The sequence below is a fragment of the Glandiceps talaboti genome, chromosome 12 (assembly GCF_964340395.1).
Source record: "Glandiceps talaboti chromosome 12, keGlaTala1.1, whole genome shotgun sequence".
Taxonomy (NCBI): Eukaryota; Metazoa; Hemichordata; class Enteropneusta; family Spengelidae; genus Glandiceps; species Glandiceps talaboti.
The window spans coordinates 7,197,336-7,215,649 of record NC_135560.1 but is presented as its reverse complement, the minus strand read 5'-3'; the positions used below and the strand labels follow the sequence as shown (position 1 = coordinate 7,215,649).

The window sequence follows — 18,314 nt, the reverse complement described above, 5'->3', positions numbered from 1 at the left end:
TTCATTCAAAGCTAGTACAAATAAAGCACTGAAGTCTGCCAGTAGACATATATACATTCAATATCCAATATGCTATCTTGCCCTAGTTTGTCTGTCTTTCCGCCCATGTCTGTTAGTGTTACTCTGCCATCCATCTGTCTACCTACCCATGTCTGTCTGTCTGTCTGTCTGTCTGTCTGTCTGGTCATGTCTGTCTGTCTGTCTGTCTGTCTGTCTGTCTGTTTGTCTGTCTGTCTATCTGTCTCTCTCTGTCTGTCTGTCTGTCTGTCTGTCTCTCACTGGCTATGTATGTATGTATGTGTGTGTGTGTGTGTGTGTGCGTGCGTGCGTGCGTGCGTGCGTGCGTGCGTGCGTGCATGCATGCATGCATGCATGCATGCATGTATGTATGTATGTATGTATGCATGTATGCATGTATGTATATCTCAGTATCATCAGTACCTCACTGGTATTGCTATAAGTAAGGAAGTATCTTCAGTTTATATCAATTTGTCTATACGTTTCCATGCAAGAAACTCTTCCTTTCTGTTTGATTAAAGAGGATATCTAATGCTTGTGAGTACAGTCAACTTGTTAAGTTCTTGAACAAGTCCCACACAAACTCTAGAATCAAAGAGAAACAGATTTAAGGTATCTTTATGTATTCTGTTCTGACTATAAATTACTAGTAATTGTTTACCTTTGATCTCACTGCTAACAGGGAGACTGAAGTTTAGACTAAATTTGTGTGGTCTGTGCTGCTATCGTCCTAGTAACATCAACAAACATGACAAAATGTCGGGTTTACTGTTCACTTTTAACATTTAAATCTGATAGCAGTGAAGATGTATGTTTAGACTCTACTAAACAGTTTTGAAATCTAGCAGTATATGTTTTGATAAGCAAAGTCATCACTTAGAAACTTGAAGACCTTCAAGACCCTCCCAACTTGTAGACTGTTTTAACCTTCAAAGAACACCAATTAGCAGAGTTGTACAGAGAAAAAGTATACTTCCTCTGAAATAAATATAATATCAATATTTGACACAAGAAAAAATTTAATGCATTTTCCGCTGTCAGTATTGTTAGCATTAGTTGTAAATTGATGCACATTGTGTATATTGAGACATGACTAATTATGGTTGGAACGAAACTCTATATCAAGATATGTGTTTGTACAAGTATATGCTTTTAATGACTACGGTAATACACTATCGGTTTACAAGTACTATTGTGCTGCTGTTACAATGATTGACACACTCAAACATTAACAAAGCGTATCCATGTTGCAGTCAGCTCACATATAATTACTGCCTTCTATATGCCGAACATGTTTGCCATCATTATTTTTTACCCCTTTTAATATGTGAAGAGAAAATTAACTAAAATATTTATACTTCGGGTTTTTGTCCCACTTTGCTAATTGTTGACATTAGTCCCTTGAGAGTGCAAACATGATGAACACACCTTCTGACATTATTGATTTTGTAAATGCTATGACAGTCCCTTCTATCATCATTAGCCGTCGTCACGGTAAGGTTATGCTACAAACTGTATGATTATACCATTTTTTTTCAGGTCATCTGATACTACTTTATCAATTCCTAAGCTGTGTTAATTTGTCAGATGTTTGTTTTTGTGTCAGGTTTTTCTGCTCCTAAGCCCATTTTGTTTTTTTCTCGGAAAACCGGTAGAATCTATCAAATTTCACCATTTTCGGTATAGTGCTGACATTTTTATAATTTCACTTCTTGGGATCAATAATGAACTTTCATTATCATCATTACATATTCTGCTGTACATATCAACACTTTTATGTAGTTCGCCCGAAAATATACCTAAATATTTTGCCATCATTTTGGTAATTTTGTGTCCGAATTGACTAAAATTTACAGTATAGAGTTCAGACAGAAATATAGTGAAAATAACCTAAAAACCTTTCAAAAATAGCCATACAGTCGTAAATTTTATTTGAATCGTCTCTCAAGTTACAAAACTGGAAATTGTGACCTTTTAATAATAGAAATATTGAAAAGTAAAAGCAGTGTATAAAGGGGAACAAAGGCAGGGCTGGTTTTAACTTAAGCTGAATTTCTTTATGCTTAGGAGAGCGAGAATCATTTTCACCAACCCTGCATCATACGGAAATTGCCAAACTTGAAGAGGCTATGTGTACACTGGAGTGAAACATTATAGAAAAATAACAATGTTACGAGCTGCATTTTGTTCTCACAACTCACCTCAGCATTATTTGGCCAGTGTATCACAAGAAGTGAAGCTCCTAAACTCTGTATTTCCCACAATGTTTTGCCCCAGATTTTGTATGAAATAACAGAACAGACATTTCCCTGGAGAGGACGTAGGTGACAATTTTAAACTAACATCAGAAAATGAAGAAAAGGCTATACTTAGAATTGACAATTGGAATTTGTGTCAATTCTGTGACAAACATCACAACACACTTGCTAACTGTAATAAAAGTCTGACAGGAATAATCGTTACTTTCTGATGAGGTGATGTGTAAAGAAAAATATTCTAGGTGAACACAATATGACTGTAATTACTCATTAGCAATCCTGTCAAAAATAAAAGCAACACTGTCATTTCACCTTTCTGAATACAAGATATATAATACTCCCTTCATTTCCTTCTGTTTACATTCCTTTGCACCTATTAAACAGAAATGGCTTTGTCGCATTGATTTCCTCCAAGTGTTATTTCCTTGCTTAATGTTTATCAGTTCATTGAAATAGATTACTTCTGCGTGCAATATTTTCTCTTTTATCCCATTTTCTGACATAAAACTAAAGGCCATATTTCATTTTCATGAAAGTTGGCATTTAATTTTGATTTCCAATTGAAGATCGTAAATGCAAGATTAAAAGTCCTGCATGTTATTTGAGCAATAACTTTTCATTTTTTTCAAGCCATAAAGCTATAAATGTAGATGGTGGTTTTTTACGACCCCCGTCACTATCAATTTTTAATGCAGCATATAACAGATGCTCATAATGTGTTATTGATACGACTTGGAAATTTCTACTGAGAGTGAATTTTTCCAGGAATAATGTAATTTGTATGAGGAGACAACAGGTCAAAATGTTTAGTTTTATGTGTAGGTTTATGCTATCGCAAACACAGTAAATGGGTTTTAAGACTAATGTACATTCATTATGCAAATGACCTGATTTGCATAATAGATGGACTCTTCAATGTTTCCATTATTTTAAGATGCCGAGACAGGTTTCTATGTTGTTGTCTTATTTATATTTTGGTATTGAAAATTATTTCCATTGCTGAATGCTGTTGGTTTTCAGATATAAAGAATTTTGAATTTATTGTAGTATTATGCATGCAACACCCACCACAGTATATAACAGGAACTGGCCCTCCCCATTAGTATATATACCAGGCAATGAACACCTGCCCTCTGTACAGCAGGCAGTGCCCCTCCCCCCCCCCCCCCCCCCCCTTTAGCTGTTACAGGCAATGATCACTTGTGTTGAGCAGCGTCATCTATAGGTTGACTGTATGAAGGCCTTTGCCTAATTAGAGAAGGCTTGTAGCTGCTATGGCTGACTGCATTTCATGGTTTCAGGAGTTCTATTTCACACTTGACTACCCCTGAGAATTGGATAAACATCTTAACAACTCATATTAGTCAGGTAAAGGCTGCCGACTTCTGTTATTACGTTTAATGGCCAGTACAGAAGAATTGTAACATGCAATTTGTCCACCTTCCCTTCTCTCAATCCAGGGTAGCTGAAAAAATGCACAAATGATCCAGTGTGTAATCTGCCAGTTTAATATTAAGATAGTGAAATGGGGGAGGAGGCTTCTTATATATTTGGATATTGGACAGTGCTTTGTATCTCTTTCATAGGGATTCATTTGCATGCTTGGATAAACTAATAGCTATAGCCAATGAACAATTAATAATAAGGACTGTTCCAAATTTCAGGAGAGGGGAGACAGGTGTATAAAAGAGGGGATGTGATAGTTTTAGAAATATGATGATGCTGTATAACTAAAGTATAAATGTGATACAGCTGATGTTAGAAATGTGGTCCGTTTGATGATTATTCATTTTAAGGAGGCCATATTCAGCCCATTCTTGCAAACCAGTGCTGTTATTTCTTCTGCGACACTGCGAATGACAAACGTCATGGACGATGCCATAAAAGAGGTGTGATTTATGACGATGTATTCGGCCAAATATTGTATCATTTCCGATAAGTGACTTCCCTGTGATGTTTTAACGGAGCGTTTGAAAACATGTTTGACCCATTTGTTGTTCAGATTTCGTTCTCAGTATTTTTACTATTGAATAGGCGTTGCCTATACTTAGCTCTTGATTTCTCAACGTACTAAAAAGTTTTTGTTTTGGTGATTTTAAACAGCTGATTGGGAGCCTTATATGAAAATGTTAAAGAATGAATGATTGTTCATGGACTCAGGGTTCATACGTAGTAATGAAAATTTCTACTCAACTCACAGAGTCAGGAAGAGAATCCCAAATTTTTGCTGATGTCTTGTCCGTAGTACACCCTTCACAATGCTGGCAAGATGTCAGTGAAAATGGGGGATTTGCTTCCAAGAAATTTTTTGACTCGGTGGGTAGAAATTTAGATTTCTTGGACTGACTCAGTGACTGTTCATTCAGTCATTGTTTCTGAATGCCAGTACTGTAGGGTTTGAAAATGGTATGCAGTCATTGTCAGAAATTGTTCATTTATGAATTAATAGAATATTCAAACTTTGTTTCCAACTGCTGAGGTTGTGTGAACAAATGTACCCCTCCCCCCCAAAAAAAAAAAAAAAAAAATAGAAAAAAAAATTAGAAATAAAAATAATAAAAAAGCCTGTTATTACAAAAGCTGTTTGTTGTCAGGGTCTTTTGAATCATTCTAATGAGTCCAAAAACATGTTATACAAAATATACAGAGTGGAAAATACCATTGAATACCTACATTGAAATTGATGTTGGTACATATATTAGATTTTGTAAGCAGGAATGTATCATATTAAAAGGTTGGAAGTATGTGAATTGTTAGACTGTCAATGCGTCATTGCTAATATATTCACAGTCAACTTTACATTGACACTGTTTATTTTTTGAACGTGACAAATCTAGCAATTGATGATGCTCCATAGGGAAACTGACTAAATTACAATACCCTAGGTAGTATATCGGTTCTCTAGTGAAACCACCTATGTTAGTCAATATTATATTGAGGTTTTAAATGTCAGCTTTATAAACACTTTTTTAGGGGGGCCGTTCTTTCTTGATAGTCATGAATTGGCAGAAATGAGTCGTAAAAAAAGGAAACTTCTTTAAAAAGCCTACTGAAATGTGTGAAAGTAGTCAAAGATGAGTCTTTTTCGTATTTTTTCCTGATGATCAAAATGGAAACTAAACATTAATATCTCAGAGATATTTAAAAAAAAAAGAAACTCTTGAGGTATGTTTAGGCGTCCTTTCTTCGTTCTTGCTGGAAAAAAAGTGATGCCCCCGGGTTTTAGAATTTCACAAAAGGTGAAACCTGTCTAACCTTACCCATTCATGAACCTAAATATTGTGCAAGAAGATTTGGGGAATTCAGGTAGATATTCTTCTACTCATCAACTCTATATACAAAACATCATATCAATGAAAAATTGATTGCGATCTTATAACTTAGTTGAAAGTGAAATCTTTTCTTGTTTTAATGAGTTTAGTTTTTTATGCTATCTCCAGCGTTGGGAATTGTTTCCATGTATAATGCAGCGCTTGGTAAGTGATAGCAGCTCTCGATAGCAGGGCAAAGATAAGCTTAACAATATCTGTTCAAAAATTGAAAGTCTCAGCTCAATTATTGATGGTGACTGTCTGTTCCTGTCACTCTCAAGTCATCTATAATACAGACGCTGAGAGTATAAAAATGGTAACTAATTCAGGCAGAAAATGGTTACGCTTTGCATGTTCTTTCCTTGCAGGACTCGAATTGTTTTGAATCGGCAGCAATCTTCAGTTTGATCTCTGTTGATCTCTGTGTTTGTTATGATGTGGCTGCTGACTAGTGTGTGTGATTATTTGATACTGACTTTTGTGTTTGTTATTGATATGATGTTTGCTTCGGTGTATGTAATCATGCCAACGTTTGTGTTTTTGTTTTGATGTTTACCGCTATGTACGCAATCATGCTGATTTCGCGTTCATTCAAGAACCATTTCACGTGTTGAAAATAGTTGCCTGGCAAACCGTTACAACCACTGACATGAAACCATGTACGAACAGAACCTGTTACAACCAGGGAAAGTAAATTAATGACTTAGATTAATTATACTTAGCACAGCATGGGGGAATAGCAGACACTTGTATTACAGTTCATGCTTTAATAAGAACAGTTTTATGGCTGCTTTGCCATGTACATGAATTACCAGGGGAACTTTAAATTTGTTTGTGAATGTGAACTATTATGTAAAGAGGCCATACAGCTGTTCTTATCAAATGATGGAATGTAATACAAGTCTCTCTACTTCCTACATGCTGTTCCAAGTGTTATTAATCGAATTCATTTATTTACTTTCCCTGTTTGTAGCAGATTCTGTTCATCCACGGTCTGATGTCAGCGATTGTAGGAAAAGTTGTCGTGAGCAAATAAATGATCTGATCTAGACCTTAGTCTCCACTGATAAGATAACACTAATACGAGAACCTGGGATTCAAACCTTGGCTTTTAATGTTTAGATGTTTACCATTGTGTTTGTAATCGTTCTGATTGTTGTGGTTCATGTTTCAATATTGTGATGTTCACCTCTATGTTTGTGATTATTTGGGTAGATATTTTAATTCTGTTCAATATTTTATGACAACTTTTCAACAAATCACTTGTTACAACTTCAATAAGGATTAAGATTCTGACTTTTTCTCATTTATTTAAATTTTCATGTAAATCCAAAGTCTTAAGTATTTATTATCCATCATACTTGACATAGAAATAAATCACTTTGAACTTGAAATGTGCCTCAGAAATAAACTATTTCAACCTTGGCTGTTACTTTGTTCAAGGAAATTTCTACTTATTCTCAGTTAAAATTAAGAAAACAAATAAGAATTTGTGTATGAATTTTTGAAATCGATGTCAAAATGATATTAAAATTTAGTCGTTTTAGAATCAAATATCCAATTTTTGACAAATATGGTCAAATTATTCAATTGTCAAAATTAGTGTATTTTAGAATCCAATATGGCTTAAAATACTCTGTGGGAATATTAAAGATTGTCAATTTGCTTGGTAACAAGACAATGGAGTACCAAATGTCTTGTATTACATGGATTTCAAAAGGAAAGACGCCAACTTCCGTAGGGCAAAGTTAGAGAGATTTCAAGAAATTTGATTTTCAGTGAATTTCATCCCCAAGGCACATCCTACCTTAAAGTGGCCATATGAGTATTTATTTTGGAATTTTAATTTATAAAAAAACTTTACTAGATTTTTCCACTTGAAAAAAAAACAATTTGAAATAACATATACTAAGTCCTTGTTTGTAACTCAATAAATTGCAAAAGATGCAAAAAGTGTAAAAATGTTGTTGTTGTTGTTGTTGTATGTATAATAACAAACATTTTGCATATTTTTTAATGTTTTGCAATTTATTGAATTGCAAATGAGGAGTTGATATGTTATTACATGTTTTTTCAAGTAGAAAAATCTAGTAAAGTTGTTTTATAAATTAAAATTCCAAAATAAATACTAAATTCTAATCCATATGGCCACTTTAAAAAATGTAACGACAGTCAACATCTTACTATTCAAGTAAACAATAATATGAGGTTAGATTTTCAGTTTTTGTAAAGTTTCAAAAATTAAGTAAGTCAAAATGTGGACATGTTGTCATAGTAACCACCAGGTGTTTTTTGGGTTAAATGTTGTGTATGTTAGCAAGTCTTACTACTTTTGCCTGACTTCATGCATTTTTCAACTAAAAACAAAACACAACCCATCAAAAGTTTGCCTTAAATTTGATGAATATTCATTGATTAAAAGTTGAATATGTATTCTCGTACAAGACGACGTGTGTAGAAAAATCTTGTGAGGGATACAATAGTGTGAGGGAGACATGTAGAGACCACCCACTGGAGAGGATTTGTATAAATTTGAAAAAGGAGCAAGGAATTCTATGACAATTGATGAAGAAAAAAAACTTCGATAGTAGAATCATTTAATCAGTGGTGGTTCACGAAGGTCAGGAGGTCATAACCTTTCACCTTGTACGATATGTCATGTGTGTGTGTGTTTGACTAGATTGAGAAGCTTCTGTGAGAACAACAAGAACTTTGATGTTGTATACTTAGTACATAGCATACATCATGCTGTGGCACGTCTAGATAGAAATCTTCAGAACGAGTGGAGTCCCCCCCTTCCTAGACAAAACATCATGTTTGTTAATTTTACCTAATTCTTATCTCATGTTGTGAACTTTGAAATTCTGTACCGATTTGCCGAAACGTCAGAAATTAGTTTGCTTCTTTTTTTTATGGGTGAAAGATGAGGTATGGTGTTAGATGCTGTAGGAGTATTTTGAATCTACTTGTGCAGATTGCCAACGTTGTTTAACATGGAGAACAATCTCTCCATTAAACAGGCAGCCATGCGTGAAGATTAAAATGAGTCTGTATGTATCAGTGTTATAAAGCAAAAAGCAAAGCCGCCTCGCTAGCCATGATGTAAAATTCATGCTCAGCTCAGTGGACCTTTCAGGTACTCTTAATGTGATCGCCAAGCATGCCAAATTGGCGAGATCACCACGATAGTAATGGAGACGGTCTAACAAAGACAAAGATATAAATCATAGCAAACGATGCAAGCGGTTTTCTCCTTACTTATATTTCCCTGCGGGGAATTATACCCAAAATGTTTTATTCAGTTTTATAGCTCTTTTGAGAGACAGCGAAAATTGAGGGGAAAAAAATTAGAGTATATAGATAAGATATATTCAGACGAATTTGTTGTGTTTATTGCTGTAATTTCTCAATATCATTTTATGCGACAGATTGGCGCAGTTTCAGTCGCATGTCAAAACAGAGTTGGATGGAATTGACCTCGCGCATTTCTAAATTACCGATAAAAATTTGGCTCGCAGGCTAAGCTTGTTGTAAAACACTAAATTTTCATTAATACCGGTCATAATGAAGATGCATGGTAATGGGGTTTGTCTGAAGAGATGAAGTTATATTAGTCAGGTGCATTGTGGGAATTGCCATCTAAAGTAAATAGATAGTTTTGTTAAAATGTAGACTGGAATATAAGGTCAGAATTACTGGAGTTTTTTTATGAGGAGATTATGACGATGGCTGAACGAATGAAGCTTTGTAAATATTGCATCTTTCAAAACATTTATTGCACAATAACAAGACAAATATGACAAAATGTAAAAATGGCAATTTGGATTATGGAGGTATGTACTCACTCACACACACACACACACACACACACACACACATGCATGCACATACATACATACATACATATGTACATACGTACATACGTACTGTCATATGCATGCACCTACTTACATGCATGCATGCAGACACACACACTCACACACACACACACACTCTCTCTCTCTCTCTCTCTCTCTCTCTCTCTCTCTCTCTCTCTCTCTCTCTTTTCTCACACCTCACAGATTTTGGTGTAACTGTAAATACATACATTAAGATGTGCTTGATGACAAACCGTTTATACATCACTTCCATGCATGTATACATCAAGTAATTTAGTTTTACCTTCACATCAATCTACTTTTGAAGTATTGCACCGACTTAATCTATACATGGTTGTTGTACTCTCATTCCCACTAGCAATAACTTAGTTTATGTCCTTGTACTGGGAATGGTCCATTTCATCATATACATGTATACGTGAGTGTGTACACAGAGCGATATTAAAACACTGAGGAAAAGAGCACTTTTGACTATGTCTCAGGGGTGGCATTGCACCTCATCAAAGTTGCTGCGATGTCACTGTGGACTTGCCTCCTCAACTATTACGAAATTGTTGTTATCAAATGATGGCTAATAAAATGCTTCAATTCACAGTGTTACTGATTTAAGGACCTTCGTATAGTTTACTCTCAATGTGCAGGTATAAAACTAGAATGTACAAGTTAGTATTGAAGTCAGTAGCGATAGCCTAGATAAAAACAAGACTGACTTATTTTTCCTAGATTTGACATCCTAGTCGGTGGATTTGGTTTTCATGAAACATTCAAGCCAGCTAGACGTTTTATCACATTAACACCCATGTAGACACCAGAGAAGAATATTCATTTTTTCCCCCATTTTTTCCACTTGTAGTCTGAAGTAGAGTGGGAAAATGTGACAATGACTTAAAACCAGAAACTTTATGATTGTGCATCAAATTTGTGCCTTTTAGTGGTGACTTTTGTCATTTTTTTTCGCTTTTAGTGGTGTTTGTTGACATGTATTTCACACAATGATGTGACTGGATGAATGATACAAACTTCAGTCACATTTCACAAGAATGAGAATATTCAAGTGATAACAACTTTACAATCTGGAATTTTACTCTGTCATTTTAGCAAACAGTTATATCCATTTGAGTGATGAAAAAAAAAAGAAACTTTGTAAAGAAGAAACTTTGCAAAAAAAAAATAAAAATTTAAAGAAATACTTGTCACGTGATGAACCAATGTATTTTTTTAAAGAAAATGGAACAACATTACAAATGACTTCCGAAAATCTAGTATTGGAGTATATATATATATATATATATATATATATATATTGACTTGAAGAATTTGAAATAGTTTTGAGACAAAAAAAGAATAACTTGTTTTATCTTCTTTTCTCACCTTGTAGGCTGAAGAAGAGGCCCGTCGAAATCAGTTGATGAGAGATATGGCACAGTTGCGTCTACAGGTAAATTATTTTATAAAAACACATCCACACAGTTAAATATGCCAATACCATAGAGAAGAGTTGTAATTGGTGCTCAGTGTGTACTTTTGTCCATAGTTGATAACTCTTCATAAATTTGTTTTTTACACCTGTTTATCTTACTTTAACCTCACCAGAGACACCTAGTCTCACCATTAGTATTTGCTAAGGTGTAATTTTAACTTGGAGAGACAGATTATTGCTGTCAACCAATCACAAACGAACAACGGAGAGATGCATGAAAATGCTTAAAATGCTCTTTTTACCAGAGGGGTAATATATGTTTGTACACAAAAAACTGCAAGTTTAACAAAACACGCTTTAATTTTAAATAAAAACATTCCGATTATTGGGATTTACTAATTTGAAGACAGCAAAACTTGAGTGTGAGCACAGGTTGAAATTCTGCTGGTAGTCAGAAACCATTCATCTGAGAATTTGACATCATGGAGCCCTCTATCGAAGTAGATGTCACATCAAATCAATACAGTTTTGATTATGTTATGCCAGCAATTCTAGATATCAAAGGAGAAGCCATTTTACTGGTAATTGATACCCTGTCTACCCTGCTCTAAAAATAGTTGCTCCCAGTTGGGACATGCCCCCTTTTGTCACATTCCACCGTGTCCAGTAAGCACCACCACCTCCTCCATGTCACACAGAAACCAACACATTGGATAATTCTGGTTTAAGTTTATTGTCTGCTTGTACTGTAGTCTGCTTCTTTTTCCCGCCTTTACAGTCGGAGGTGAAACAACTAGAAGGAAGTTTGGAACCTAAGGACCAATCTAACTTGTCACCCTACTTGGTACCTGATGCTAGAGTTCTTAGTAACCATCTCTACATCATAAGACAGTTGGCTGCCAGTGCTAGGTTCATCATCATTATACCAAGAGTTGGTAGGTCATGTAGAATTTCTTGTGGACAATTTCCTCTTTGTAATTTTAGTTTAGAATTTGACAGAAACCAAATAATACTTTCTCTACAGTGTTGTGTCATTTAGCGGGTTTGTATTAATTTGGTATATGCAGGCATCATAAGAATCTGATATAGAGCAAAGAAAATAGTAGTCAGGCAATATACGTATTCATTCTTTTGGATTGTCCTAGAATTTTTTTTTTTTTTTTTTTTTTTTTTTTTGGGGGGGGTTGAGGGGAGGATGTTTTGACAGATTTTGTAATCTAATGCTAATTGATACACTACTAGAAATAGGGACTTCCTCTCTATAAGGATGGTGATGTGTCTATGACAAACTTGTAAGTTTCAACGTTGAATCAAAATGTGAAGATAAAATATTGAAATGATACAAAATCCATGACTTTAAGTTTCTTTTCTTGTTAAGCTTTGTCTATATATTGAAATCTGAAGATGTAATTGAAACCAAAAAAAGTGACTTTTACTTTTATTTTGTTTTCTGAACCAGCCTGTTTTGTCTTTGCATTTCTTTCTAATACTTCTAATGGGTGTCATCAATTAAATTCTTTGTTTGCCGTCTCTGTGTGTGTGGGTAGGTTTGTTGGTAGATTTAGAAGAAAAAAAAACATATCGTTCTGCTCAAAATTCCCACATATGGCCGTATTTTATACTATTGTAAATGGAAAGACCTTTCAAATATCGTCCAAACAACTATACATATGTCTAAATAGTTGTTTAAGATAATCAAACTTTGGATTTTGACATTTATATTTCACCAGTCTAGTAGATTTAGGTACAAACAGAAAAATGAATCAACAGAAAAAGTGAATTTTACATGACATGCTAGCATTGCAGTTTTTTTCTGTGTTTGATATTTTCCCCCGTCTGCCTGGTAGGTTTTGGGGAAATTTAAGGACAGCAAATAAAGTATTTAATTGATGTATCCTTAGCTGAGAAAGTTCAAAGATTGCCTATACTCTAAACTGTAGTAAATACTAATAGTGATAAAACATTTCCTTTGTGAATTTTTGGTAGTTACATTACAGTATAGTACAATGTACTGGAATCTTGCTTCCATAAATGCACTTTTAATCTCAAATTGTATATTTAATCTCTGGGAACCAGTTACAGATCAAAAGATTCACAAGTTTTTAATAGGGAGCATATTAAACAAAGTTTGAAGTATTTTGAAAAAGTTTGCTGTGTACTTTCATTTTTTGATGTTTTTCAAGAATAGGACTTGAAAGAAGTATCGTAAAATCTGTTCACTCGGTCAGTAACACATATCAATATAATGATTGTTGTATCACTGCATATAACACTTTCCATATAGTTCTCAAAGTACTTTACAGTAATTACCCCCCGACACAGACCTATAGTGGCACAACTGCCAATTGTACTTCCTCAACTCCCTGGGGAGCATACAATCCATTGCAGCCTTTATAAGTGCATAGGATTAAAGCATTCACATTGCAACCTCTGTCCTACCTGGTGCCTAATTATACAGCTTGGTTGACTGAGGCACAATCGTGGTTCTAATCTTGCCCAAGGACTTTAGCCATTCAGAAAAACAAATGATAGTGATTGGGCTTGAACCTGCAACCTGCATCTTCCAAGCCGGCCATGTTAACCATTTGATCGTCATGACGCCATGCCTTTCAAGAACATGAGGCTTAAATAAGTAGTTTGCCACCATAATGCACTTTGAATGAGTAAATAAGTTTGTGAAAAGTTGGCTACAAAACAACACGAAATGAATGAGCTTCGTAGAAGTTGTCATGTGATCACCAATCGACTGTTTCTAAAAAAAAAGTTGATCTTTCTTCTACAATCACTTTCAGTCAATTTGAAATTTGAAAGCATACATTTCTTTTAGTAATTCAAAGGTGAAAAGTGTCCGCTTACATTGCCAAGAAGCATAAAAGTTCCAAACAATATATTTATAGCATTGGGGTGACTGAAATGATAATGGCCCTGTAGGACAATACCGCTTTCTACCAAGCTTTTTGAATACTGCATGTAGGGACATATGGTAACCATGACTGCAGGGTATAGAGTCTGTCTGCTGCATTACTACTTTATGAATTGCTCTGACATTTCTTGTGGTCCATCTTTCCTAAGGTTTTTAATGCTCAGATTAAGTTACATAGATGTATCAGTGCACAAAGAGCTCTGCTGGATAAAAAGATATCATGTCCTTATAACAAGCTTAGCTGCTTTCTTCTATGTGCTTCTAAGCTGTACCGAGGATTTAAACAGGATTTCCAGGTACTCGGGTCAAAGTTCACCACGTCATATCTCCAACAGCTGTTTCTAGATTGCTGTCAAAGTGTCAAAGCTCTTTTAACGATTGTACACCAATTGACTCTCAATATCAAAACTGGTGTGTATTTTGTTAGCCCCAAATTGGTGCCAGCAGAGGATGCATTTACAATCGATGTCATATAGACTAGTGCGCAAGTGTCTAGTACTAGCAGTGTACAAGCGTCTAGTACTCGTTGATAAACTTTCTGACTCAAATTCTACATATTTTAAAAATTTCAAATTTTTAATAAAGGGCCATGTTTCAGTCCCTGATCATCACATTAGTGTTATCTTAATAAGGATTACGTGGGATCATTCTTTAGTATTGGCCCAACATTTTTTTATAGCTCTGCCAAAAAACCGATTTTCACATGCAGATTTTAATCCTTAAAAAATACCCACTGTAGGGGACTATGTGATCACTGGAGACTTGTTTCTACTGTGTCCTTATTGAAGACTTGGTTTGTTTGTTTGTTTTTTTTACAGTCATTGATACTTTAGATTATATCAAAAAGGCAAATCAAGGTGCCCGTGATGCCATCAAGTTTTTGGAGAAGGAGTTCCACAAAGGAAACAGGTAAGTTTTAATATTCAAACCAGTTGATTGATTTTGATTGGTTTAGAAGTAGTCACTTGAGATACATCTTTTGCTTCAGACGACATAAGTAGTGATACCATTTTCCAAAATCTCTTGATTTGTCCGATCTTAAAAATCCAAACGTCCAGAACTCTCAAGTATTGCCCTTGATCACTGTATCATTTTAAGCAACAACTTTTACCATGTATTCTGTACTGTTACTATTACAGGCATTCGGTCAACTATTGCCGCCTCCCCTTCCCCAACTTAAACTGAGGCATTTGAAATACGAAGAACTGTGAATTTTTCAGAATTTAAAAACACAATTAATTAGTAATCGCCATCCATATTTATGAATAATTTTAGCATTATAAATCTCTCTATACACATATGATTTATTCAAATACATTTTAAAAAAAATGTTTTGATAACTTTAAACATTCCTAAAGACAGTATTATAAAAACAGAAAAAAAAACTACCGTATTAAGTATATACATGTGTGCTGTTGGTTTAAACACAGTATTTTAAAAGTCAGCAGACGCCATACCGCCTGTAAACCTCAATGAGCTATAGCAAGCAAGTTCTTTAGGGAGAGGCAGAGTTCATGCTATGGAAGGCTAATGTCAGATGACGAAGCCAAATGATCCAGTCATTCCCGGCGGAGTTGTCCACTTCCATATCTAATTGTTGTTATTCCCGAGGCAACCGAGTGATCTCATCCCTGTATGACATGTCCGGTGATATCCGATTATTATTAATTATATTATTGTCTCATCAATTGATTAATGCTTGAAGTCATCTCATTGCAAAGGGGAGTTGTGTTTCTCCCCGAGAGTCAGGCATTACTTTATTACTTGCAAATGAAGAGTCCACAGTGGATGGACACAATGAAGATGATTGTCATGATAATTGGAAATGCCTAGAATTTAATGAGGCATGCCAGCAGTGATGAAATTATACAGTCGTAAATTCATGAATGATTCATTAATGCTAGACATCATCCCGTTCATTTCTTGACTCTAATCACTAATTACGGAATCTCGTTAGTCTAATGATGCCCTACCAACAGAATCATTTCTAGATTGCTGAAAACAATAGACGATAATTTCCGTACGTTACATTTCTCCTTGCTTGCTCCGTCTCGCTTTCAAGAGATTGCTTTTGCTGGCACCAGTGATGTTCTCCAGTAGGCTGGGTATTCTTTGACCTGAATAGATCTATTTCAGGATGATAATATTTTGTGTAATCACAATGTCGTTTGACGAAGATGACATATTTAGGAGGCTGTTGCGTTGTCACTACACTCTCAGTCGAAGGGATAACTTTAGAATTGTCAGTTTGTAGGGCTATGACAAATTAAAACTAAATTAACGATGAGTGCAGTGTTTGACTTGAATGTCTGTTGGTCAGTTTATGAGAGATTCGGGTGAGAACTGATGGGGAGGGAGGGGAGACAAAAAGAGAAAGATGGGAGGGAGGGAAAGGAAAGGGGAAGGACGGAGGAACAAATGTGTTCTAAGCTTTTCATTATTGAATTCTTTCTCCAACATTGTTACACCTCTGGGAACGGTTAGATTGCATCCAGTATTAGAGAAAGGAGGTTCCTGGATTTTAATGTTAAATATGGATAAGTTAACATTCAGTAGTCCATGTGTATCATATTTCATGTTTATGTGCATGTGGGAGTGGAGGTGGGGTGTCACCATGGTAACAGACTAGAAATGTACTTGCCACATTGAAGTGCAGGAATATTGGTAAGATGAAGAAATTATTCAAGTTTTGATACTTCTCCAGATTTCTGCAAATAATTACTGATTGGACATTCTCTTCAGTTTGATGTGTATGTAGAATTTGTATGTGTGTATTTCTGTATCTACATTTGTATATCTACGTTACTATCTTTAATGATGATTCATTTCAGGTATATACGTGCACAGAAAGAAAATGAAGTTGGGAAGGGAACGGATAGGAAGAAGATCAAAGGAGAAGAAAGAGAAGTTTGGTAGGTGTAAATGTTGATGAAAAATACATGCACCTTTGTGTTGTGGAAATGATAACTTTCAGGATATTAGAAGAACGGTAACTGGTGATTTCAGCACCTGACCATTTTCAGCATTGTACCTAGGATGGTTAGGGTTAGGGTTAGGTTTAGGGTTAGGGTTAGGGTTAAGGTTAGTTTGTGAAAGAAAGACCACAACATTTAATTAGTAGTGCCGATTTGTCTTGGGTAGTGGTGCCAAAACATTTTGGATAGTGGTGCCAAAACGTCTTGAGTTGTGGTGCCGAAGCATCCAAAGTAGTGCTGAAACTTCTAAGGCTGAAATGGTCAGGTGTTTAAAACGTCCAGAAAGCCAAAAAATTGTTTAACAATTTTTTAGGAATTTCATACAATTATTGCCAAAATTATATGACAGTAAGTATTTCAGCAACATAATTATTGTCTAAATGGAAAACAAAACTTATAGTATCACTTTGAATGAAACTTATGGAAAAATGAAAAAAATATTACATTTAGCCGTGATCTTGACTGCAGTGACCACTGAATTTTCATTTGGACCTCCGATGTCAGTTTTCATTTGTACTTGTGGGACCAGCACAAACTAAAACAGATGGTCTTCATGGTAAACTTTCTGAAATGTAAATTTCAAACCCTGGATGTCTAGAGGCAATGTTTGATAAATTATGGACTGTACAGTGTAGCTGTTTACGTAACAGGTGTCCCGGCAAATCTCCTAACTCAAGTTATGTCATCAAGTTAATATTTATATTATTTTGTCACACAGGTGCTTATATCGCATATTAGATTGCTGTCGCTACTTTGCTAGCCAGAGTTCTGACTATGACCCCAAAGGCATGGTTACCATACTGATTAATTACAACTACAAGTTAATGGATCCCGAGCTACTGTCCGTCAGAATGCGGGCTGCCATCAAGGCTGCTAACAGCGAAGGAATCAATGTTGAATATGCTCCGGATTTTCATTCCAAGTGGAAAAGCCAGGGATGAGGATTAGGAATAAGGTAGTGTTGGAATTATCTTCCTGGATATTGTCCTTGTGATGAAAGAGAGAGAAAAAAAAAACACAGTCGGAATGTATGTGTGTTGACTGTATGTCATGTCATGTGAGGTCAAATCGGGTTATGATGCAGTTGGGTTGAATTGTGTCTTCAACTGCTGAATGACTTGCAAAAGTGACCTAATTCTGATGACACAGTCACTCACAAAAAAATCAGTTGTATTTTTTTGTGATTTTCAACATTTGAAGAAGATGACCATCACAGTGCTACCCTTTGGATCCTGAATAACACATCCAAGGACAGTTACTCGCAAAACAACGCAACAAAATATACTCCAGGATTTAGACCGTGTCTCCACGTTCAAAATACGAGCGTGCACTAACAAATCGGTACCCTGTATTTTGGTAAGATGCCAGGAGATATTAAAGGTAGTAACTGTAAGTAAAACAACTGAATGACACGCATCGACCGTTGATTGCGGCAGACCTACGACATGCATCGACCGTCGATTGTGCCAGAGCTCCGACAATGTTTTATGTGAATGTCTGGACATTGAGTAGAAACTTATCTGCGTATAGT

General features: G+C 35.4%; 1 protein-coding gene across 1 annotated transcript in view; it reads left to right on the top strand.

Annotated features, from left to right (window-relative positions):
* Positions 1 to 17,990, top strand: part of LOC144443317 (nonsense-mediated mRNA decay factor SMG5-like) — an 82,373-nt gene extending 64,383 nt beyond the window's left edge. The window contains exons 15-19 of the mRNA XM_078132768.1: positions 10,844 to 10,903; positions 11,664 to 11,820; positions 14,627 to 14,717; positions 16,640 to 16,720; positions 17,502 to 17,990. Coding sequence (XP_077988894.1) covers positions 10,844 to 10,903; positions 11,664 to 11,820; positions 14,627 to 14,717; positions 16,640 to 16,720; positions 17,502 to 17,724 — 612 coding nt within the window. The 3' untranslated portion in view covers positions 17,725 to 17,990. The remainder of the gene's footprint in view (positions 1 to 10,843; positions 10,904 to 11,663; positions 11,821 to 14,626; positions 14,718 to 16,639; positions 16,721 to 17,501) is intronic.
* Positions 17,991 to 18,314: the final 324 nt, after the last annotated feature.